At 56.7% G+C, this 24,716-nt stretch overlaps 1 protein-coding gene across 11 annotated transcripts in view; it reads right to left on the bottom strand.

Moving 5' to 3' along the window:
* Positions 1 to 195: 195 nt before the first annotated feature.
* MED15 (mediator complex subunit 15) overlaps positions 196 to 24,716 on the bottom strand; it is a 61,473-nt gene continuing 36,952 nt past the window's right edge. For 2 of the 11 annotated variants that reach the window (XM_067699954.1, XM_067699958.1), the window contains 15 exons: positions 21,594 to 21,645; positions 19,998 to 20,027; positions 18,367 to 18,579; positions 12,290 to 12,504; positions 10,861 to 11,196; positions 9,667 to 9,795; positions 4,519 to 4,655; positions 4,314 to 4,441; positions 4,078 to 4,212; positions 3,936 to 3,999; positions 3,038 to 3,104; positions 2,433 to 2,593; positions 2,184 to 2,350; positions 1,680 to 1,778; positions 196 to 1,178 (listed from right to left, as the gene is read on the bottom strand). In XM_067699954.1, coding sequence (XP_067556055.1) covers positions 1,042 to 1,178; positions 1,680 to 1,778; positions 2,184 to 2,350; positions 2,433 to 2,593; positions 3,038 to 3,104; positions 3,936 to 3,999; positions 4,078 to 4,212; positions 4,314 to 4,441; positions 4,519 to 4,655; positions 9,667 to 9,795; positions 10,861 to 11,196; positions 12,290 to 12,504; positions 18,367 to 18,579; positions 19,998 to 20,027; positions 21,594 to 21,645 — 2,070 coding nt within the window. In that variant the 3' untranslated portion in view covers positions 196 to 1,041. Of the gene's footprint in view, positions 1,285 to 1,679; positions 1,779 to 2,183; positions 2,351 to 2,432; positions 2,594 to 3,037; positions 3,105 to 3,935; positions 4,000 to 4,077; positions 4,213 to 4,313; positions 4,442 to 4,518; positions 4,656 to 4,806; positions 4,942 to 9,666; positions 9,796 to 10,860; positions 11,197 to 12,289; positions 12,505 to 18,366; positions 18,580 to 19,997; positions 20,028 to 21,593; positions 21,646 to 24,716 lie in introns of all 11 variants that reach the window. The other 9 variants (XM_067699949.1, XM_067699952.1, XM_067699951.1 and 6 more) reach the window with 9 other exon arrangements.

Genomic DNA, 24,716 nt, shown 5'->3' with positions numbered 1-24,716 from the left:
CCATGTCCTCAGTGCCGATCTCTGCCGCTTCTGCTTTGGGCAGCAGGGAACCTGGGGGTGAACCAGGACAGGCACGTCTGGGCATCGGTGGCCATCCCCGAGGTGGGGGACCTGGCTCAGCCCTGACAGTGCCCTTCACTGGATGGAGGGCCCCTGACTTGCAGAGAGGGGGGACACAGTGACAAATTCATGACAAACACAGGAATAATAAATTTATTATAAGAACCACAGAAGACACGGTAATGCACATACAAAAGGGGGGAACCTCTCATCGCCAGAGGGCCGGCTGGCACCCCGTCAGGAGCCCTCAACTGTCTGGAGGGTTCTTAAGACGCTGGGTCCCAAGGACAACATCCTAACCCGAGTGGGCCTAAGTGCCTAACCAGTGGGCACGGCGCCAGGAACAAGATCCACCCAGACACCCCTGCTCCCGGGTGCCTCCACAGTGCTGAGCGGACTCCCAGGGCTAGAATGAGAAGGATCATGAGGTATGAGGCCCGGCCGGTGGCCGGGGACCCACAGCCACAAACAGACCTTCCCTCGAGCTGCAGTCAGCGCCCCCGGATCCTGGAGCTTCCCTGTGGCGTGCCCCACATGCCAACGGTGGCACGATCTCAACCCAAAACCGTGATCAAGGAATTCTGCATGTTTTAAGGGTTTCCTATGTCCTGCACGTTCCCCTGTGGAAACGGTAGAAGAGCTTTCTGGCGCACACGCAAGAGGCTCACACAGGACCCTGAGTTCCCGAGGAAGGACACGGGCCCTGCAGAGGCTGCGGGGATAGTAGCCTGAGGAGCACAGGGCCGGGGGCATGCCTGGCTCCTGGAGGAAGCAGCCAGCTGCCTGTCCCAGTCCTGTCCAAGTGTGGGAAATGTTTGGCAGGTCCCCAAGGCAGAAGATAAAAGCAGGAAAGTTAACCTAAGCCCAAGCTCTCTAAGGAAGCCAGCATCTAGAAATGTCCGACACGGGGCCCCGACGAGGCTGCCGGCTGCCCCACGGTCCCTGGAGGGCAGGCAGCCGGAGATGCAGTGGCGGTGGCGGCTAGGCAGCTGAGAGGCAGGCCTGGTGGATGCTCTGGGCCCAGGTGTTGAGCAGGGCCGTGACCGAGTGCTTGTCAGGGAGCTGCAGCAGCCGCGAGGTCATGCACCGGTGCACCGACTGCAGGAAAGGGTTGGCGTCTGCAGCAGAGCGGCCGGCCATGAGCGCTGTGTTCTCTGCCAGGACCCTGGCCCGCCCCACCCAGCCCAGGGACCAGGGGTGCCAGCTCCGCGTGCCAGTGGAGAGCTGGAACAAAATGGTCTGGAGCCTCAGGGCGGCCTCAGGGCCCTTGTCCTGGTCCTCTACATGCCAGCTCTGAGCCTCGGGGGGACTGTCTCCCATCACCGAGGTTCTCTCTGGGCCTGTCACCCAGATGGGTTCCCATGAGCCCAAGCTCCCATGTGTGCCCCCCGGTCAGCCTTGAGAAGGCCCACAGGAGCCACTGGGCCTGCTCACCCCTCATCCCCGGAACACGGCTGCCCCAGAGCTGCAGGGACACCATGGGGTCAGAGACACTTCTCTTTCCATGTGACTGAGGGGCAATCTGCTCCTGCCCACCAAGGAGGAAGGGGAAGAGGGGGCCTCAGCAGGGCAGGGGCACGTGGAGGAAAGCCTTGTGGCCCGTCCTCTCAGTCACCCACCGTACTGCCACTGCCGGTCGATCCACAGTGGGCTCTGGGCAGGGTAGTCGGCAGGCACGCTGAGCTCCAGCGGTGGCACGCTGGGGAGGTCCTTGTCATCTGCAACACACAAGGCCGCACCTGTGACCAGGCTTGCCCCTCCTCATAGCCCTGCTCCCCAACAGCACCCTCCAGGCCCCAGAGGTTCTGGTGAGGCTGCTGCAGAGCCGAGGCCCCTGACTCCCGAGCTTCTCCGTCTCCCCAGGGCCTCAGGTGAGCAGAGTCGCAGCTGGACAGGAGGGAGGGGGCTTCCCTGCACGTGGGAGAGAGGTGAGAGTGTGCAGGCTCAGGGCCCAGCCCCCAGTGCGAGTCCTGGGCCAGGAGCGTGTGGGGACCAAGGAGGACAGCGGGCAGGCTCCAGAGAGGGCCCGGGGCTTGGGGATGAGCAGGTGGTCCTGGGCAGTGGCAGAGCCTGAGGCTGCCAGTCACGGTTCATTCTTGATCCACCCCACCCCCGGCACTCACCCAGCTTGCATATCAGGTGGACGGTGCCGTTGTTACTGCAGTGAGAAGGGTCCAAGTTCACCAGGAACTTGGGGTCTAGCCGGGCCACCTCCCCCTGGAGCACATTGGGGATGCTCTGCCGTTCGTCCTCTTCAAACCTACGCTTCCGGGTGCAAACCACCGGGGCCCTGGGGGAGGCAGCCGTGTTGACCATGCTGGCCAGGCCATGGCCCAGGACCCACCGCCCACCAAGCCCTGGGCAGTACGCACGTGATGGGGGGGCCATGTATGGCCGTCATGGCAGGCACGAACGTGCGGTACAGGGAATGGTTGAAGACAGGTGAGCGAATATTGGCCAGGACGGCATCCAGGAGTGGCTGGCACAGGTACTGCTGCTTGGTTGGCGGCACCGGGGGAGGTGGGGGCGTGGGCTGGGACAGGACAGCAGGGTCAGCAGCCCACTCTTGGGGCGGCTTTCCAGACCCCAGGTCCTCATCCTCACTCACAGCCAGACCTCCTGGCTCCCCCACCACCTCCACCCCTGCAGACAAGGATGGCTGATCCTGGACACACTCTACTCCCCCTGGGCCTGGCCTTGGGCATGAGAACCCTCACACCTGTGGGGGAAGGAAGCACCCATCGGCCCGCACCCAGAGGCTGATTTCTCCCATGTTCTCACCCCACCCACACTGCAGACCTGACCTGGAAGAGGACTCCTGAGCAGGGTCCCCAGACTGAGCAGCACGGTCCCCTGCCCACCTCTGACTGCAGGCTCCTTCTAGCTCGTGGTTCCGAGTCACTGTGGGGTGAGCCCTGACCTCCCCAGAGATGCCTGCGACCCTACCAACACCACCAGGCCGCAGCACCCCACGCACCACTGCCATGTCATTCTTGAGTTTCTCCAGGGCGATCTCACACTTCTGCAGCGTTTTCAGAGGGCACCTATAGGGGAGAAGATGTGGCTGACTCTCCACGTGGGAGGACAGGGGAGCCGGCAGCTCTCATGTTCTCATCTCAACCACTCACCGTCTGGCCTCCTCTGGATGGAGCGAGACCTGAGGCCTGGGCCACCAGAACCCTCCCCAGGAACCCCAGCCAGCCCACCCGCTGTTCCCAGACCCAGAGTCTAAGGCAAGATGGCCCCACACCCAGGAGCTGCTGGTCCTGGCTGGCAGAACAAGGCACGCACGTGATGGATCAAGGGGAAAGACAGAGGCCAGGCCCCTGCCCCCTATCCCGATGACCCCAATGAGGGCCTGGAGGGCCGTCCACCGCCAACAGGCCCACTCCTCAGTGCCCAGCATTCTGCCCAGATGAGCAGAACAGGGAGGACGTTCTGGAAGGGGAGCCTGGCCTGAGCCAAGGCCTGGGGAGAGGGCAGAAATCCCAAGGCCAGTCCATGCACAGGAGGTGGCGCTGGCTGAGCTCTGGTGCTCAGCAGCCCCACGGCCAGTGGGCAAGGGAAAGGACATGAGTGCGTGTCCTCTGCCTTCCAAGTGCTTCTCAGACGCCGTCCCAGTTCCCTCCCACAGCCAGCGCTTTCGAGCTCAGCTGCCCCTTTTGCAGATGGGGTAACTAAGAAACAGTCACTTGCCCAAGGCCACCAGCAAATCAGGGGCAGGGCTGCAGGTCAGACTGAAGCCCATCAAGGCCAGTAGCCCAGTGAGGCAGGGCTCTGAGGGCCACAGGGTAGGCCAGCCAAGCAGCTGGGGACCCTCTGTGAGGTGTGGGCGCAGCACCACCTCCCCCCATGGGCCTAGGGGCAAAGCTCACCGCTTGGAGGGGTCTGTCAGTATGTCCAGAAGGCTCTTCATCTTACTCAGGTCCTTTTTTCTGTCTGGGGCAGAAGGAGGCACTCAGACAAGGGCCTGGGCGTCTGCAGGCCCTGCCCCCGGCCCGCCCGCCCGGCCCCCACCTTCGTTCTTGTCGATCTTGTTGATCATACGGCGCAGGGGCTCGATGTACTTGGACAGCTGCTTCAGCTTGTCCAGGTACTGCTGCTCCTCGGCCTGGCTCGAGCCCGCGGGGCTCATGACGGAGCTGGGGTTCACTGCGGGACACGGCCCAGTGAGCACGGCCCCAGCCCACGAAGGGTCGTCAGCCCCTCACCTCGCAGGGCCCCGGACTGTGCCCACCTTGGGTCCGACTTACCAGGCGTGTTCAAAGGTCCTGGGGAGGGGACGCTGAAGTTCTGCGGGGTGCGCGCCGTCACCGGACTCTGGGAGGGCTGCGGCGAAGGGCTGGGCAGGAAGCTGCTGGGGGACGGGGCAGGGCCGGAGCTGTGCAGAGCGAAAGGGAGCGCGGCCATGAGCCTGGGCCTGCAAGCCAAGTGGGGAGGGGCACGGGCCAGGCCTACCTGACGTTGGAGTTGGGCTGTGAGCTGGGTGGGCCGGGCTGCGGGGACGGCTGGGGGGGAGGGGGCATCGACTGCGGGGTCTGCACCTGCTGGCCCGGCGACGGTGACGACAGCATGGTGAGGCCACTCTGGCTGACCTGGAGGGGGAGGGGCTCAGCCTGCTCACCCGCCCCACGCCCCCCCCCACTCCCCACTCACAAGCCCCTTCTCTCTTGCAGCCTCGCCATACACCCTGGTCTTTCTCTGATACCCCGCCTCTCAAATACAAACACGGGCACACGCCCCCACCTGTGGGTGCCCACGCAAACACACAGTGACCAAGACGCTGGCAGAAGGGCCGGGCTGGGTGGCCCTCTGCTCCTGGCGGGGGCTTCTGGGCTGCGATGGGACACCCCCAGGTCCCTGCCTCGTGAGTGTGGGAGCCTGTGGGCATGGGAGGGCAGTGAGGGCTGCGCTCTATGACAGGCAGGACCGTCCCACAAACCTCAACAAGACCCCTCAGGCCACAGACAGCCCCAGCTCTGACAGCACCAAGGTCAAGCCCAGCTGCAGGGCAGTGGGGACGCCTCCATCTTGTTCTGTGTCCCACCTGTGCCTGCCTGACGGGAGCAAAGCGTCCCCTTGTCACCCCTGCCAGCACACCTGGCCTGGGGTTCTGTGGTCTGGCAGCCGAGCAGCCCCTGTGGGACCAGCAGACCCCACTGGGAGAGGGGAGAGGGGAGCGGCTTGGCATCGTGCTCCCTTCTCTGCACGGCAGGCTCTCCCTGCAGTCCTCGTCAGGGCGGACACAGCGGGGTCCCCATCCCGCTGTCATCACTAGGACAATGCCATATTCATCCGAGAACGCAGAGGGAGGAAATCACACACCCAGGACTAAGATCGACGGTGTGTGGAAGTAACTACTTTCCACCCGAGAGGCACAAGATGCCAGTTCTGGCAGCGCGGACGGCTCGGGGAGACAGCTGCCCGCCAGCCCTGTGCCCAGCAGCCCCGGAATGAGCCCTGCAGAGCAGCCTTGCCCAGAGCCTGCGGACAGTGCACAAAGGCCCAGCCGCTTGCCACAGGGGGCCACCCCAAAGGCCTTGTCAGCTTCACTCAGAGCTTCCCCCACACCCCAGCAACCTCCTGTGCACTGAGCATCACCTCCGGAGCCTGCTTCCTGGAGCCCAGCTCACACCCCACCCTCCATTCCCAGCCTGCCCAATTCTGCAGACTGACTCTAGCCTGCCCCCCTCACTCTGCACACCGAGGCTGGACATGGCACTGGAGCAGGGCCTGCATGTGTTCACAATGTGATGATGAAACTAAATGAAAACCACCCAGCCAGGTTCTGAAAGGAGGCAGGGTGATCCATGGGAAACAAAACATCTACCCCAGGAGGATGAGCTGATCTGTGAGGCTAGGGCAGTGCTGACGTCCACGCAGTCTGCCAGGGCAGGGCTCCAAGGCAGGAGAAAGGTCTGCGGGGAGACCCCTGGCATCACAGGTATGTCCCACACTCACCAACAGGTCGCATGCAGCAGACACTGCAAGCCAGGGGTGACCCAGACAGTAGCAGATGCCAACATGACCCCAGCAATAGCTGTGGGTGCGAGGCAGCCCTCATGCAGAGCTGGGAGTGGACAGTCCTGCAGCCACACCAACAAAAGAACTTCCAGGGTGTGGGCCAGGAAGCCGTTCTCCTGTTGTCTGTCGAAACTTGAGCGCTGCCTGAAGAGCCCACCACCCACCCTACCAGATGCTAAGTGGGATGTCAGTGCGTGGAGCACGCTTTGTGCTGGGCTCCCCTGCCTGCACCCGGGGTGTGGCTGATAGCACCCAAAGGCCACGGCTGGCCGGCACCACCCTGTACTTTGGAGTGCCCAGCTGTGAGCCCCGTGGCAGCTCAACAGTGCTCCTTCCAGAGCAAGAGAGGCCCAGAAGCACTCAGGTGGTGTGAAAGAGACGCTATTTCTTCCCAGAAGAAACAAAGTCATCAGGAATGAAAAGCTTGACTCTGATCTCTGCGGACTGTTTTTCTGGTCACAGAGCTCCAGAGGTGGAAAGCTGGTTTTCTCTTGACCACAGATCCTAACGAGACACACCAGACGTCTACAGTGTTGGACGAGCCAGGCCACGACTCCTCCTCCCAACACACACCCGCCCAGGGAGGCCCCGAGCGGCCACGGTGGAGGGCCCAGTGGGAGAGGAGGGGGCGCAGGGTGTGCTCAGCCCACTCCACACACTGTTCCACACACACACATCAGGGAAGGGGGTCTGTAACGTAAGAATGACAGCTAAGCTTCCGAATGCTGGAAGAACAGGAAGCAGGAAGACCAAAGCACAGGGGCTGCTGGGAAATGGAGACGCATCCTGTCCTGGTTTTCACCTGCCATCATGGGGTGTGGCTCTCGCGCTGAGTCCTAGTCCAGCGCCCCGCTGGACAGGGATGTGACGGGGACATCTCTCTCATCTACACAAGTTAATGTCAGAGTCAGGCATACAGAACAGTGTTCACTGATTTTCCTGAAACACCCAAATCCCAAACTCCAGCCTGGGCTGTGAGCCCCACCACCCATCAGGCCCCAGCACCACCAAGCGCACAATGAGGCCCCCCTCCTCTGCTCTGAGAGGGCAGACTTGAGAGACCAGGCCTGGGGGCCGCCACCTGGGCCCCCATCCCAGCACCTCTTTCACACACTGCAACACTGGACCCCGTGTTCTGAGGTCAAATGCGTGGGCCCCGCACGTTATGTGTCGACCTCCTGGTAGGTGACCAGCTGGTACGATCGAGAGCCTCAAAATGCCCCCGTGAGTCACTCTGGGAAATGTCAGCAAACGGTCCAGGACCTGCCATGCACCACGGCTAACAGCAAAAAACCAGAAGTAACCTCAGGATCCGAGAACAAGACAATAATTAAGGACAGCAGGATACGTTCATAAGAGGAACAGCACACAGCCACGGAAGGCAACACTGACCAAGGGACTCTAATTACAGGACAACCTTTTACTTCTATTGTAACGTGAAAAAGAAAGAAGCCACACACAAAATCCTAGAGAACCGGAAAGAAAAGAAGCCAAGCAGGCTCTCCCGCTTGAAATGCTTCCCTTGCTTATACTCCCCTCAACCTCTCCCACCTTCTACAGCCACCACCTGTTTTCTAGTTTTAGGGTCAGAATATCTGTAGCCTTGTCTTGTCCACTGTTGCCACCGAGGTTGCAAAAAAAGGCTGTGAATCCAGAGATTCTCCCTCAGGGGTCTCCTTGCACCCTGGGAACCCCACTGCTGCTAGATCCACACAGTAAGGCAGCCAACTGGCCCCCAGGGACCTGCACGAGCACCCCACACATACCTGCGCCAGACCTGGGAACCCACAGTGCGGCCCCGCAGGCAGGGTGAGGCCTCATTTCCACTCTGCCCAAGGCTGGCCTCTCACTCAGGATGGGGTGGACACCCCTCCCATAAACCCTGAAGGTACATCCTCAGAAAACCAAACCCGCTCGCAGGTATGAGTGGTGGCGCCTCCTCCCCACCCAGCTACCCGAGTCCCCACCTGGGGAGAAGAGCCCACGCCTGCCTCAGCCCTGCCGGCTGTCAGCCCTCCGTGCTCCACGAGGGGGCAGAAGGTTACAAATCAAGGTTACCCTCAAGGTGATCAAGCCCACGGCCAAGCCCCACGCGGGCTGGACTGGGACCTCCAGCAGAAGCAAAGGCATGTGACTACCAGGAAGGGAAGCACAGCCAAGGGGTTGGCATGGGGAATGGAGCGCATCCCCCTCGGCCACTGCAGGAGAGTGATGGGCGCCCAGGAAGCTGCAGGGAGTCCACCTACCCAAGCGAGAAGCCTACGAACCAGCAGGTGGGGCCTGGACCATTGGAAGACGGCAACTCTTCGGCTGCTCGCTTCCCAAACACCAAGAACTGGGGTGAAAAGGGAAGTTCTGCTTCAGGATGGAAGCTGCCAGGTCAGAGGGCCAAGCCTCCCACTCTCCTACCAGACCTGAGAGGCAGCAAGGGCAGCGGCTTCCACCGGCTGGGCGGTCACTCCATGCCGCTGCTGCCATCCCAACTCTGACCACACTCCGCACAGGACACCGAGAGCAGAGAGCCCCAGGAGGCCTGGGGACAAGGCTGGGACACACAGGGTGGTGGCAAAGGACGCCAACATTGTCATACAAGGCCTCCAGCCCTGCCCCAGCTACAGACATGATGTCCGTGGTTTGTTGCACATAATACCACAGGTGGGCAAGCTGGTGATGTGGCACAGTGACCAAGAGCTACCTCCAAACGCCACAGTTCCCCTCAGCGGTGTGTTTCCCACGGACTCCAGCCATGTGGCGGGGACCAGGAAGGACCATTTCTGAGCCTCCCGCCAATGCTAAGGGAACACACGGCATCCCAGCAGTGCTTACCACACGGTCCAGTGCCCCAGACAGGGAGCTCAACGGACTCGGGGAGTGAGCAGGGCAGGAGCTGGCAGGGACACTCAGCACGGCAGCCCAGTGCCGCACAGCACCGGGGTGGCCGGGTCGCCCCTGGGGTCTCACCACATCGGCTCTGTCTAAAGCCAACGCTCTTCTGAGCCAGACTATCAGTGTTGCCACTGCTGGGTGGAGACAGGAGGAACCAAGGCCGGGGACTGGACATAGGTGAGGGGGGCGTCTATGGAGAAGTCATGAGGCCCAGCCTCCCACCCCAGACACCAAGGAGGCTGTGGCCTCTACTAGGCAAGGCCGGAAGGTCTCCTCCATCCCATCGACATCTGATTTGCGGAGGGTGGGCATGGTGGACCTGGGCCACATGTGCCACACAGGGGTGAGCCCTGCAAGTCAGCAGGGCAAGGGGCCATGGCACAAGTCTGTGCTGACCACCAGAGCCACATGCCACCGTCCTCGTGCTCTTTCCAGTTTCTAGAGAGCTACTATCCCCCCAGCCCCATGCTCAGGGCTGAGGTAAGAAGAGATCGTGATGCTCTCACCAATGCCCTCTTGGAGGAGAAGGGAAGAGGGAAGATGTGGGGCATCACGGGAGGTGGGAACAGCCTGTGCCCTGTGAAGCCGGGGGCCCAGACACGGCCGGGCGGGGCTTCCACCCAAGGTCCCCAGGGACAGGCCCTGATCCAACCAGGACCCTCACCATAGCGCGGGGGACATGCTCTGGGCCCTCACCTGGACTCCGGGACCCACTATCTGGGAGGCCTGAGCCGTCGGCACTGCTGTCTGCGGTGGCACCTGGGGCTGCACCTGCGGCACCTGGGGCTGCACCTGCGGCTGCTGCACCACCATCGGAGCCCGGACCTGAGGAGGAAGGGAGCAGCAATCTGGAGCCACCAGGGCACAGGGCAGAGCACCTCCACGTCTGTCTGTGGGAGCCGGAGTCTCTAAGCTCTCCTTGAGAAGGGGGATGGGCTTGCCACCACTTCCCTGGCTGATATCCCGCTACTGGCTGTCCCTTATCCCACGGCTCATCAAAAGTGTCCACGCCAGCCTGGCTCTGAGTCAGCACAACTGAGCCCTGTCTCTCCTGGCGAGACGCCTGCCCCAATGGGACACCACCACACAGCCGTCACCACCAGCTACCGCAGCAAGCAGAGCACGCTGATGGTCTACGAGAACCCCACTCTGAGCCCTGACTCCTCAAAGGAAACCAGGTGACAGGTGTGACCCTCCTCAAGACCCTCCCCAGATCTCCAGCCTGCACCTGTGGGGCTTACTATTCAGCCACTACTCGATTCAGGTGTGGCCCATATCCCCACTTCACCCAATGAACAGCAAATAGAAAAGGCCACAAAAACCAAGGAAGTGAGTTGAAAAAACATTTAAATGGCCCCTTGACACAGCTACCCTTGACTCAGTACAATATTTTGTCTTTCATGTAAATGTCACTGATTGGTTCTGCTTTTACACAGATGCATAAGACTGAAAATAACAGTATTTTACATCAATACACCCCTCAAAAATACGGTCATGATCTCTGCTCAGAACAGAACTGAGTGGTCAGCAGACCACCGTGGACGCCCGGGGAGGTGGTACACTGCCCCCCCCCAACAGTGAGAAGATGGATGTTGCCATCCATCTAATCATCCACAATCTTACAATGCCTGTGGCTACCACCGAATCAGCCATGCTGCTCGGAAGACAAGGTGCCACACGGGAGCAGGGGTGTCGCACACTGGATGCAGCAGCTGGCGGAATGCACACACCCTTGCTGATCTGGATGTGCGGGCCGGCAGGGGCCAGGGCCACCTGAGTCCTGGTGCTGGAAGAAGAGGACCTTCCATCTACAGCCAGGGCGCCCCAGAGACCGCCTACAGCACAGGAGACGCCAGAAGAGCCCCGGCTGTGCGAGCCCTGGGTACTCACGAGTTTCAGCTGCGGCTGGGCATACAGCATCTGTCCGGGGAGGGCCGGAGCCTGCGACACCAAAGGCTGTGTCTGTGACTGAGGCGGGAGCTGCGATGGCTGGTTCTGGGCCACTGGCGGCTGGGGCTGTGGTGGTGGCTGGTGGTGCTGCGGGTGATGCAGCTGCTGCAGCTGCTGGGGCAGGGCCTGTGAGGGGGGAGGCTGTGGCTGCTGCATTGGGGGCTGCTGTATTGGCGGCTGGGCCTGCAAAGCCTGCTGCTGCTGCTGCTGCTGTTGCTGTTGCTGCAGCTGCAGCTGTGCCATCCGTTGTAGTTGTTGCTGCTGCTGCTGCTGCATCTGGGGTGGAACAAGCAGCACCCATCACCTCTCCGGCCTTGGAATCCTGTGTTGGGAAGTCTGCCCAGGATGCTCTCCCGGGAGACAGAGGGACACCGAGGGCACCAAGCGTGCACCTGTGCCCTGGTCACCAGATGCTGGCCCATCTCTAGGCCTGAGAGGACAAAGGAAGGGTCCAGGGAAGGGTCTGGAGGGCTTGGTAAGGGGTCACATATAGGCGCAGACCCAGAGAAGCCGGGCAAGGTTCAGCTGACCGCAGATCTCCAAAGCCTCTCCAGGGATGCCTGTTTGGTCCCTAGAGTGGTCACAGGACCAGGCTCAGGATGAGGAGGAAAAGTGGGGCTGGGGCTTTCCTGGTGGCGCAGCAGTTGAGAGTCCGCCTGCCAAAGCAGGGGACACGGGTTTGTGCCCCGGTCCGGGAAGATCCCACATGCCGCGGAGCGGCTGGGCCCGTGAGCCATGGCCGCTGAGCCTGCGTGTCCGGAGCCTGTGCTCCGCAACGGGAGAGGCCACAACAGTGAGAGGCCCGCGTACCGGAAAAAAAAAAAAAAAAAAAGCGCGACTGAAGATTCACTGTCAGCCCTGGGAGAGGGGCTTCCAAGATCCAGGAGGGGCCTCGGGAAAAGCAGGCATAAGCCAAGGCCTGGAGCAGGTGGGAAAGAGCAGGGGGTCCTTCAGGGCTTACCTCCCTTAACCCACAACAGGCCTGACAAAAGACGCTTAACCCATCAGGGCGTTGACTGCAGAGCATGTGCGTGAGAAAAGGTTTTCTTGTAAGCAGGGCTCCTAATGTGACATGGCCACCCCTGCGGGACACTAGGCAGGGCTCGATTAGTGCCGCGTCCAGACACTGGAACACTCAGGGACAGGTCAGGAGGCCTGCGTGTGCTCAGAGGACACACACCCACGGGGTGGTCCAGGCCGTGCTACGAGTGGAGGGTAGCCTCACTCTGGCCTGGGCAGACTCTCACATGAACTGCCTGCACCAGGAGCCACCTGATCCATCCCCCAGCACACAGTAGGCCCACTCATTCTCGTCCCAGGCTCGGGGGCCCTGGAGAAGGCCAGGGTCCAGAACGATGGCGTCTAGTACCTGCTGCTGGTTCTGATGATGCAACTTGATCAGATGCTGCTGCTGCTGCTGCTGCTGGAGCTGCTGCTGCTGCACCACAGCCTGAAACTGCTGCTGCATGGCACTCTGCTGCACCTGGAACTGCTGCTGCTGCTGCTGCTGCAGCGCCGCCTGCTGCTGTGCCTGGAACTGCTGCTGCTGCTGCTGCAGCGCCACCTGTTGGAGCTGCAGCTGGGCTGGAGACAGACGGGTCGGGGAACTCGCACTGGGTGCAGCGGGGAAGGCGCCGCCCCCGCCAGTGCGGGAGGGACAGGGGTGACGATGACAGGACGGAACTTACTATAGAGTGAATCACAGTAGTAATGAACAGGAAAGAACAGGCCAGCCAAGAGGCCTGGGACCCAGCAACTAGTGATCTGCTTCCCGTCTCAATGGAACCACCTGCTCTGGACACTTCGTATCAACAGAATCTCACAACTGGGATCTTTTGTGACTGGCTCCTTCCCCTCAGCATCCCGTTTACAAGGTTCACCCACACTGTGGCACGGATCAGTATTCCCTTTCTTTTTGTTGCCGAATAATACTCCACTATATGGATTTCCCACATTTTGTGATGTCCATCGGCTGATGGACATCTGGGTTGTTTCCACTTTTTGGTAGTTATAAATAATGCTGATACAAACAATCATTCAGGAACTTCCCTGGTGGTCCAGTGGTTAAGACTCCATGCTTCCACTGCAGGGGGCATGGGTTCAATCCGGGCTCAGGGAAATAAGATGCCACCAGCCACGCAGCGCGGCCAAAAAATTAAAAACAAATCAATAAAAAAACAATCATTCACAAGATTTTCAGTGATCCGGTCTCTTTGGGTGATGAAAATGTTTTAAAATTGATGCCGTGAGTGCACTGACCACCCCTGCACAGTACACTTCAAGTGGGTGAATATGAGTACATGAACTATATTTCAATAAAGATGAAAAGGAGGAACACAGAGACACTATGCCCAGTTTTCCCCAATAGTAGCACTTTGTATAACACCATAACACAATCAGAATGTGTGCTCATTTGCCTGAGTGTGTAGTTTAAATTCTATACAATTTTCTCACCTGGCAAGATTCAGCCACCATGGAGGTCAAGACCTGGCACAGTTCCAACACCACAGGAGCCCTTGTGGTGCCACGCCTCACCAGCTACTAAGGTGACCTCCATTTCTAATGACTCTGCCATTTTTAAACCACACAGAAGGACTGGCTCTCTCCTTCAGCACAATTTCTGAAGAGCGTCAGGGTGGGGAGTACATCCATGCAGGACCCATTGTGAGCACATTTCCCACCCACAGGCTTAGACGAAGCTGCTCACTACATCCTTCAACTCCTCTCTAAATTCATTATTTTTGTCTGGTTAACTCAGTAACTGGGAGGGGAAATTGCCCAACACACCTTTTATTTTCAAGTCTTTTTGCATCTTCTATTTCAGGTGTGTTTCCTGTAAGGATTAAAGAGCTGTACCCTCTCCTTACGTTTCCATTCAGTCTCAGCAGGAAAGCCTATTCCTTCACTTTTACTGTGATTACTTATGGTTTTCAACTTATTTGTATCTGTCTTTCCCCTTCTAAGTTTCCTCTTTTTTTTGAGCTTTACTGAGGTATAATAGACATTTTTTTCTCCTCTTCTGAATTCTGTTTTGTTGGAGGACTGGGTTGATTTTTGTTCGTTTGGATTTTTGTTTGTTGTTTCTGTCTCATTCCATTTTTTCCTATGGATTTGGAATTTACAAACTATTTCTACTGTTTTAGCAACGACTTTTACAATTTTATTATGCATATTTAATTTAACAAAGTATAAAGTTTATCCACATTTAAACCTCTTTCCCAAATATGAGGACCTCAGAATCCTCTCTAAACATTTTTTTAAAGTAGGTTTTACATGCACACAATAGACCTGATATCCTTGATATTTGCCCTTCCTGACTCCATTTGGTATGGTCCCTGTTTATCTTCTTATGCCCACACAGTAGACTTATATTAAGAGGCAGGATAGAATAAAGGCCAGGGGTACAGCCTCGGACCCAGACACCTGGACTCAAATCCCAACTCTGTCACTGCTCTGTGTCTCAGTTTCCTCAGCTGTACTACATACCCCTACATTGGACTCAGAATTAAATAATCTACTACAGACCCAAAACAGTGCTCAGAACCTGTAGAGGGTAGCTCTAAGGATTATTTTACAGAGGTAATTTTTGTTTACACCAAGGATTCCCAGCCTTGCCCCTCCTGACACCTTGGGCCAGACAACACCGTGCTGTGGGGGCTGCCCTGTACACGGAAGATGCTCAGCAGCATCTCTGGCCTCTGCCCACTGGATGCCAGCAGCAGCATCCCCCCCCGCCACCAGCTGTAACAGCCAAACTGTCTCCACATATTGCCAAACACTCACCAGGGTGCAAAATCGCTTAGAATCACTACCTTAGATTTGTGCGTGTTTATGCCCTTATATGGAAAATGTTTCTTCTCCCATTTACACCTGGCATCTTGGGAAGGATGGTCTGAGAGGTAAGAGGAAATGGTGAGGGGAAAAAGAAGTATGCCCTTAAAAACTTTTAGTGAAGGTCTCCTCGGCTTTGTTGGCAGCTCTGTGCCCAGGGCTCTAACAATCTCTACTGTCTTCTTGACTCCATCACCGAGTCTGCTGAGTCTGCTTCTCGCTCCTTGACAGAAATGGCTGTTTCTGAGACAGTCTTCTGGCCTTTGGTGTCCTGCTGTTTCACAACAGGTTGGGGCATGGATGCCTTATTTAACCTGTGTGGTCCACTGGGCTTTCATCGGCCATCGTCTCCTCACACCCTCTGTGCTTCCATCTGCACTTAGATGCCCGTCAGACTTCCTGATTTCATGCTCCACGTTTCTCACCCTCCTGTTCCTGAGGCCTCTTCTCTAGGCTACGTTCTAGGTAACGTCTTCAAATGTAGCTTCTAGTTCAAACTCTTTCTTCAGCTGTATCTAATCTGTTTATTCATCCACACTTTCCTCTTTCGATGACTTTACTTCTCGTCTCTACAAGTTCTACTTGGTTACTTTTCAAATCTATTTGGTCACTCCTGATACAGTATCACAGTGTCCGTTCATTTGGAAGTCCAACCTTTATTTTTTTAAGCACCCCAAGGCCATATCTAACAATGGCTATGTCCCGGGGCGTCTCCACATCTGGTGATTGTTTCTGCTCCTCCTTGAGGTGTGTCTGCTTCCTTCCATGCCTGCTGATTTTGTGTGCTCAATGACTGACCCTGATCTGCAATTCTCACAGGCCTAAACTGGGAGCACCCTCCTCCAATCTGCCCCGGGTTCTGGCGGAGCTGGGGGTTGCCAAGGGCCCTGGCACATCCTGGACGGAGGGATCCCAGGATTGCTTTCCCCCACCTTGCAGCGTGCCAAGGCACAGCAGGGTAAAGAGCTGCCCCTACCTTCTGCCAGCCCAACAATCCAAAACACAGTCTACACAGAAGGAGAGAGGGCTCCTCAGCAACAGCCAGAAATACGGCTTATTTTTAAAGTAGGTTCTACAAGCACATGATATAAAATTCATCAAGGAAACAAAAAAGTATAGTTTAAAAGTATCCTGTACCTCAGCCCCAGCCTTATCCACAGTCAGCAGTGTGTGTTTCCTGTGACTAACCCAGGTCACCTGGAGATGCACAGCAGGCTCTGGGCTGCCCTTTGCGAGTCCTCTGACCCAGGACCTACACTCTGGGGGCGTGGAACTAAGGTCCGAAGCAGGCTTCATCACACAGTGGCGTTTGGAGGTGTCAGAAAAGGGCAGCAACTACCCATCAAGCACTACACTTATTTCAGGTAGACCAGGCCACCAGAGGTCACAGGCAGGGAGGGTGGGTCTCTGTAGAGGCAGCAGCAGCACATGAGAGTAGAGACCACTTTAACTTCCACTGGTGCCACACAGGAGACCAAGCCCCTCGGAAGCTGAAGACAGGATGTGGGCCAAGGTTGGACTAGGGAGGGTGCAAGACAGCCCACCAAAGTGTCACTGCTGAACTGACAGTCTCAGGAGTCAGACTGCAAAACATTCTAAACTCATACAGCTTAAAACTATTTTTTATTATAAAATCTAAGTTTGTGATAAAAAAGAAATTCAACCAGCGCACCCGAGTATAACATGAAAAGGAGCATCCTTCTGAAAGCCGCCCTGCCTCTGTGTGTGTGTGTGTGTGTGTGTGTGTGTGTGTGTGTGTGTGTGTGTGTGTGTGTGTGTGTGTGTGAGAGAGAGAGAGAGAGAGAGAGAGAGAGAGAGAGAGAGAGAGAGAGAGAGAGAGAGAGAAAGACAGGTGTGCTGACAAGAGGGGACCTGGGAGCTCGAGATGAAGAACCAACCACTGAGCCAAGCGTCAGACGGCAAGACGTCAATAAGGAAGAGAAATGAAGCTCTGGGAGGAAGGGGGTGTCTGGGGGCAGAAGGTGCCAGTGCAGGAGTGGGTGGGACAGAGGATGCATGTGGCCTCTGAGAAGGGCAAGGTGACCCGGACACAGGGAACCCAACAAAGAACAGGGTGCTCAAGGCCGCGGCTGCCCTCATCACAGGGTTCCTGAGAGGGACGCGAGACAGAATACATGGGAACACCACAATATGCACACAAGCATTCACAGCAGCTTTAGTTTAACAGCCCAAACTGAAACAACCCATATGTCCTTCAAGGGTGAGCGGATAAGTGAATTGTGCGTGGCCCAGCAGTCCAGGGAATATTACTCAGCAGCGAACAGGAAGGAATTACCAACACCACCTGGAGGTTCCCAAGGGCGTCAGGCCGAGTGAAAAAAAGCCAGTCTCAACAAGTCAAATATTGCATGATTCTATTTATGTAACATTCGCAAAATGACACAATTACCAAGGCGGAGAACAGATCAGCAGCTGCCGGGCTTTGGGTTGGAGGGAGGGTGTGATTATTAGGAGGCACCAGGACAGCCTGTTGGTGGTGACGGTTCCACGTGCTAACTCCATTCCATATGTGATAAGACCTCACAGAACCACACACATGCACGCCCATGCGCAAGAGTGCATGCAAAGACTGGTCACATGTGAATAAAGTCTGCCTGAGTTGACAGCACTGTCGTGGTTTTGGTGATGTACTAGGATGTTTTCGTTGGGGAAGCTGGGGGAAGGGCACATGGGAGCTCTGTGCTATTCTGCAACTTCCTGTGACTCTTCAACTATTTCAAAAATAAAAAGTTACATAAGGGGAAAAAAGTACTGAAGCACTTAGCAGTATTAGATAAAAGTCTACAAGCATAAATGTCCATCAAGAGGGTCCTGGGGGACTTCCCTGGTGATGCAGTAGTTACGAATCCACCTGCCAATGCAGGGGACATGGGTTTGAGCCCCGGTCTGGGAAGATCCCACATGCCACGGAGCAACTAGGCCTGTGCGCCACAACTACTGAGCCTGCGATCTAGAGCCCGCGAGCCACAACCGCTGAGCCCGCGTGCCACAACTACTGAAGCCCACGCGCCTAGAGCCCGTGCTCCACAACAAGAGAAGCCACCGCAGTGAGAAGCCCGTACACCGCAACAAAGAGTAGCCCCCGCTCGTCGCAACTAGAGAAAGCCTGTGCACAGCAATGAAGACCCAACACACCCAAAAATAAATAAATATTTTTTTAAAAAAAAGAGGGTCCTGGGACAGAGGCAGCCGGCGCTGCAACCCTGCTCCTGGCCCAAGCAGTTGTGCGGAGGATCAGGCGCCTCCTTCCGGAGGGGAATCAGGATGCGAGCCACAGCCTGGGCGGCCTGGGGCCAGGGCAACGCTGGAAGGGACAGATGGGGCTTCGCGGCTGAGGACACCCTGAGACGGAGCTGTTTCTATCTTGACTACAAAGCACAGCCCCTTGGATGGAGTCCCAGGCCACCCCATCCTCCTCCAAGTCCTCCCTCAGCCTGGGCAAGAGGGCCTCGGTGTCCCTCGCCCTCTGGGAGGCAAAGCAGGCTGGAGCTTCCCCAGCTCCTCTCGCCCCCTCACCACCCCCACCCCCGGCTGGGAAGAGAACGCGCCGCCTGTGGAGAGCGCGGCAGGTTCTCTGAGAAGCGTGGTACTCACTCTGCGGAGCGGCCGTGGACACGACGGCCATGCCATGGGGGGCCATCCCCGAGGTGCCAGGAGGTGGCTGCCCCGAGAGTGGCATCGGCTGCCCCATGGCCCCCAGGCCGCCCATCCCGCCCAGGGGCTGGCCGGGGCCCCGAGCAGGTAGGCCAATGCCGGCTGCTCCCGCGGCGGGCCCGCCAGTCAGGCTCTGCAGCGCATTCATAGGGTCTGCGGGGCACAGGGTGCAGCGTCTCAGGGCAGTGTCCGCCAAACCGGGCCAGGCTCCGTGGGCCATAAGGCCTTCCCGGGCACACGCTTCCTCCCACCTCCAGGCTCGACACCCTCAGTGTCCCAAATGGTGAGCGGCCGGGGTCCCGGGAGTCCCCCAAGCCCCGGCCCAGCTGCATACCACACCCCAGGGGCTGGGACACCTCCTAGGCAGGGAGCACAGCCCACACCCTAGCCTAGCCTATGCCAGGTCCTGACAGACTCCAAGGGACGAGCAAGCCCTCGGTGGCAGGCGGTGGCCCCACCCCTCCTGGCCATAGGCCCCTCCTGCTGGGTGAGACACAGCTGGGAATCCAGAGAAAACAAGGGTCAAGGGCTCTTCACAGTAAGCCGAGCCTGGGGCCAGAGAAAAGGGGGCAGGAGTAGATGTCCCAGGGAGGTTACAAGTCCCCTTGTGCACCAGAAGCCCATCTTTGCTAAGTCTGGGCAGGACCCCACTGAGAAGCAGTTCTCAGGAAAGACCCCTGAGAACAAGGGTGTGTGGGAGGGGTCCGCAGATGCTCGCCAGCTGAGTGAGTAATGGCCAGGGCCTGGGGCAGGAGCCAGAGGCTCTTGTTATAACAGCAAAGAGCCACCTGCAGGCAGGTGTGGCCTGGCCGGCTCACCCTGCCACAGAACCGAATAAACACACACATTCTCCTGGCCAAGCACTCTTGATACCCACCCCCACCACCACCCCCCAGCCCTGGCTGGCCAACAATCACTGCACAAGCCAAGGGACCCCAGGCAGGTGCAGCCAGCTCGGCCAAGGCAAGCCTGGGCATGCGGCATGTGCCGCCGACAGTAAGACAAACAGCCCGCCAGGGTGGCTCCCCGCCCGGCAGTCGGAGTTTAGTTGGCCACTGGGATCTGCTAAACCCCTTCACTGGCAGCTCACTCAGCGAGACCTAGGCTAAATCAACAGAGTTCCCATGAGATAAAACCTTGAAATTAAAAAATAAAAAAGAATGACAATTCTTAACTTACAAAGAAACTTTGTAACTTAAGAAAGTGAATTCATAGTTATTCTCTAAATGCTACTACAGATTATTATGCTGAGCACAGCATTATACCATACTAGTTCTCTCCCAGAGAGCTCAAAATTTTAGGTAATATTCAATAATCGTGTGAGTTTTCATCATTTTTTTTTTGCGGGAGGAATGGGATGGGGTGGTATCGTCCAACTCCACGGTCACCAGGAGGAGGGTGCCTGGTGGGCCAGGAGCTGGCAGTTCTCAGGAGCCCGAGGTTGTCTCTCCAGGAACTTCCTCCTCCGGTAACAGCTTAACCCCAGGCACACGCAGCACCCACCATCCCATTCCTGCTACTCTGTAGCCAAGGTTGGGAAAAACTTTAATTCCAAAAGGAGAAACTCTTACCACTGACAGAAGCTTGTGATTTCTTGTTATCTATATATAAAAGAAAAAAAAAAAAGAAACCAAAGTAAACAAAGTTTTTCTGTAACCATATATTTCCACGCTAAGTCAGTGCTGAAGGCATTCGCCCAGAGGTCATTTGCTAACACTGAACTGACCCTGCCTAGAAACTAGACAAAACATACCTCAGAGTTTCAGAGTGTGTGTGTGTGTGTGTGTGTGTGTGTGAACATGTGTGAATACAGGTATGTGTCCCACCCCTGGCAGCACTGACACACAAGGAGGCCAGGAGCGAGAGGGTGCAGAACCACCCCACGGTCAACCTGGGCCCTGGAGAACAGCCCCCAGGTGGAGGCTGGTGCTGGGTCTCCTCTAGTTCCCTCCTTCCCAGGCCAGGGCTCTTAGCACAGGCCCCAAGCCACAAACAAGAGCGCTTCAGGGATCTACGTTGGGCCCACAACACCTCCATTTTCAGCCCACTCTGGTTAGGGAGGCAGCATCCCCATTTTCTGGATGAGGAAACTGAGTCTGTCCAAGGCTGGTTAGAAGCTGGATCCAGCCAGCCCCAGGACGGGCAGGGAACTGCCACAACAGTTCCACCCTCTGCCGGGGGTGAGGCAGTTGTGGGCACCCCCGCCAAAGGGCTTTGTGCACTGCCGTGCCAGGGCCAGCTCCCAAATGGGCCAGCCAGCCCGAAAGGCCGAGCCCTTGCCAGTACAGACGGGGTCGTGGCCAGGCTGCTCATGCCCCAGGCTTCTAGTGGCGGCTCCTCTTGTTCCAAACACCATGGGCCCTTCCCAAACACAGCAAAGAAAGTGAAATCAAGTGAGGTTCATCTTGCTAGCCAGTCTGGTAAAAAGTTAGTGTGGAAAGAAGCAATGGCCCTGCAAGGACTCTGGGGTCCCCAATGTCTCCCTCTGAGATGAGTGACGCTGACGCCACAGCTGTCTCAACAGCCACAGGGAGCAGCCACCCCATGGACAGGCTACGTGGGAGGAACCTGCCTCCTGTGGTCACCCCACTGCAGGCCGGCAGGAGGCGCTGTGGCTGTAACCACGCCCCACCCCCCACCGCCCCCCACCCACCGCGCAGCGGCCAGCGGCCCTGAGCGGCCCTGGAGAAGAGGAACTGGGATGCTGTGGGGCTGGGCCCTCACCAGGGCAGGGAGTGCAGGGTGGCGCTGAGAAAGCTGGCCCCAGAAGCTTCCAGCCTGACGGGAACACAGTTAGGTCCAGCCTCCATGGGTCAAAAAAACCAGGCATCAGGGAAGGAAGTGTCTATTCCAGGGTGGACTTTGCTTATTCAGGAACTGCCTAGAGATCAAAGCAGCAGTCCTTCAAAAAGGGAGATTAAGCAGACAAGCAAAAAGAGCAGTCCAGCCCAGACCACTTGGACACTAACATCTCCATTAGGCCACAATCAGCACGTTTCAGGCTGAGGCTCTGGGAGGATGGGAAATATGGAATCAAATGCGAAGCCATGAAGAACTTCCCAGAAAGCAGGCACTGTCCACAGACATCCTGCCTCAGGCACTGGGGCCGCGACTGGCCGGGCTCTCACGGCGACCACAACCACCCAGAGATGTGATGTTTTACTTACGGATGTCTCGAAAATGGATAATGAGCCTGGCCACGAGAGAAAGGTATTCATCCTAAAAGCAAAAACAGGAAGCAGTTTAATCCCAGACGCAGAAGTGAGGCCGAGTGACGCCCCTTCCCGCCCTGGCCCTGCTGCGTTCCTCCTGAAGGCAGGGATGGCAGCCGTCCCTGTCTGTCTGTCCCTGTCTGTCTGTCTTCGCCAGCTTGGCTCGGCCTCCTCTGGAATCCATCCCTCTGGGAAAGGCCGGCAGAGCTCGGCTACCACAGAACAACAAAAGGCACAAAGAAACAGAAAACCAAGAAGGTACCAAGACACTAGAAGACGCTGCTCCCCCGCCCTGCTGTAAACCCTGGCGAGGGTCACGGCGGGGGGCTCAGGCACCCGTCTTTCTGCAGAGGGGCTGGCCCGGGGTCACAGGGCATCTCAGAAGTAGACACAGGAGGGCCGCTTTTGTCTTTGCTCCATTTGTACCAAAGTACTTTCGCTTTTCACACCGGCCTGTTGCTTTTCCACTGCTGACGTCATATTTGCATGCAAATCTGGCTGGGCGCCCTGGCTGTGCTTTCCCCAGCTCCCACTGATCTGAATTCACTGCACGGCCCAGGGAGAGGGCACAGTGCCGCTCAAGGAAGCAGGTGAAGGCCACTGCCCAGGGCCCTCTTGGTTCTCGCTGTGTTTCTGGAACCTCCCAGCAGGGTCTGCCTTCCACCATTTGTCCTCTTTGTAACCAAGGACACTCACTCCAGGGGTTCCAGGGAAATCACTACTGTGAGTTTGTCTTGGGGTCAAAGAAGGGATGTTCGTAACTAAAATCTTATTTCAGAGAAGCTGGACCATCTTTCTGGCAAGGCAGGCAGAAAGGGCAGAGCTTTCACCCCGCCTGCTCACTTGACCCCCGCCTAAGTCACCATGACACTGAGTCCACTCAACAGCAGCCAGAGGAGACGACCCCCGCAGCCCAGGACCCACCACAGGGGACAACCCGTGAGCCTCGGACAGACAGTGAACCTGCCGTCATGAGAACACCTCCAAGGGAAACACATGAAGGGGGCCTCAGACGAATGTTAACAACATAAGCACACTTTGTAACCCCCATCAGCCCTCATTGATCTCAAACTTCACCCACCACTGTTTTCTCAGCCATGGAATCAGCAGAGGAAAACGTGGGGGAAAGGCCCAGGGAGGCCACAGGGCAGGTACCAAAGGACAGGACACATGGGAGATGTGTTCAACACTCCCCCTCCCAATGCCCCCCACAAATTTCTGGGAGGAAAAGATCCCACCGATCACCTGACCAGGCTGGTCCTTGAAGGACAACAGGGTGGTGAGTGGGGCACAAGGAAAGTGGGGGCTAAAGGAAGCTCCGAAATGAGGTGGCCAAGGACGGGGAGCTTGCCAGGTCAAGAGCTGACATCTCAGTAAGGCCTTGGCCATCTTTTGGGTTGGAGAAATCTTAAAAGAATTTGTTGAGCTTTTTCTACTTCCATAAAAGGTGAAGCAAGAGGAAGCAGGTTTAAAAAGCAACCAGATCATTAAAAAGTCCACAAACAACAAATGCTGGAGAGTTTGGAGAAAAGGGAACTCTCCAACACTGTTAGTGGGAATGTAAACTGATGCAGCCACTATGGCAAACAGTATGGAGGTTCCTCAAAAAACTAAAAATAGAATTACCATATGATCCTGCAATCCCACTCTTGGGCATATATCCGGAGAAAACTCTAATTCAAAAATATACGTGCACCCCTATGTTCACATCAGCACTATTTACAACAGCCAAGACATGGAAGCACCTAAGTGTCCACTGACAGATGAATGGATAAAGAGGATGTAGTATGTATATATACAATGGAATATCACTCAGTCATAAAAAAGAATGAAAATAATGCCATTTGCAGCAACATGGATGGACCCAGAGATTGTTATACTAAGCGAAGTAAGTCAGACAAATACCATATGGTATTACTTATATGTGGAATCTAAAATATGATAAATGAACTTATCTATGAAACAGAAACAGGCTCATGGACATAGAGAACAGAGTTGTGGTTGCCGGGGGTGGGGGGTGCTAGGGGAGGGATGGACCGGGAGTTTGGGGTTAGCAGATGCAAACTATTATGTACAGAATGGATAAACAACAAGGTATAGCACAGGGATCTATATTCAATATCCTGTGATAAACCATAATAGAAAATATACATATGTATAACTGAATCACTTTGCCGTAAGGAAAAAACACAACATTGTAAATCAACTATACTTCAGTTATAAAACAAAACAAAACAAAACCAGCAACCAGATATTTTACTCCGACACAAGATACAGTAAATGGGGCTCAGGAGCATGTCCCCGAAGCCCTTGGCACAGAACCAGGACCGAGTGCTTGGAGCCAGGTGGGCACAAGGCACCCAGGGTCTGCGCCCACTGAGGCTGCCCACAGCCCAGTGCAGCAGAGGCTCTGGGGACCAGACCAGCATGAGGAGGCCTGAAGGGGACAGAGGGGAGCAGCAACCACCTGACAGGAGAAGCGGGCACAGGGAGTGGTCAGTCACACTGCCACCAAGGGGCGCTCCTGTGGGTAAATACATCACCCAGCACGTTGAGGGTAGAGTGCTTCAGGCCTGCTGATTTGATCCTCCTCTGACTCCCCAGGGCACCTGCCTTACTCTATGTCTAGATTGGCTTCCCTGGGCGTGAGAGTTCCCAGCCTCCATGCAGACAGAGAGGTTATGACCCCTCTTCTGCTCCAAGGCACCCCCGCTCCAGGACAGTCCCAGAAATGGGCTGAGGAGCATGTACCTCCCTTATCTTCACTCCACCTTTATCATCTCCCCCTCCTGACAGCAAAAATACAAGCATCCAGGCTGGGTACGGCCAGAGCACAGCAGTGACAGCTCACACGCTGCACTGACTCCGGGCCAGGCACAGCTCTGAATGCTTTACAAATAATTAACACACTTAATTCTTCCAACTGCCCAGTGAGGCAGGTACTACTAGCGGGCTGGTTTGCAGGTGAGAAGACAGAAATGTGGGAAAAAAGCTTCCTGCAGTTTATACACTTTGTCTAACCTGTACAAGTCTTGTATGAGGGCCTGACAGCAAAGGTGGAGGACGAATCCCCTCATG

This window comes from Pseudorca crassidens, chromosome 12 (genome assembly GCF_039906515.1).
Source record: "Pseudorca crassidens isolate mPseCra1 chromosome 12, mPseCra1.hap1, whole genome shotgun sequence".
NCBI lineage: Eukaryota > Metazoa > Chordata > Mammalia > Artiodactyla > Delphinidae > Pseudorca > Pseudorca crassidens.
Note: the sequence above shows the minus strand (reverse complement) of the source record. Positions and strands in the feature narration are given on the sequence as shown.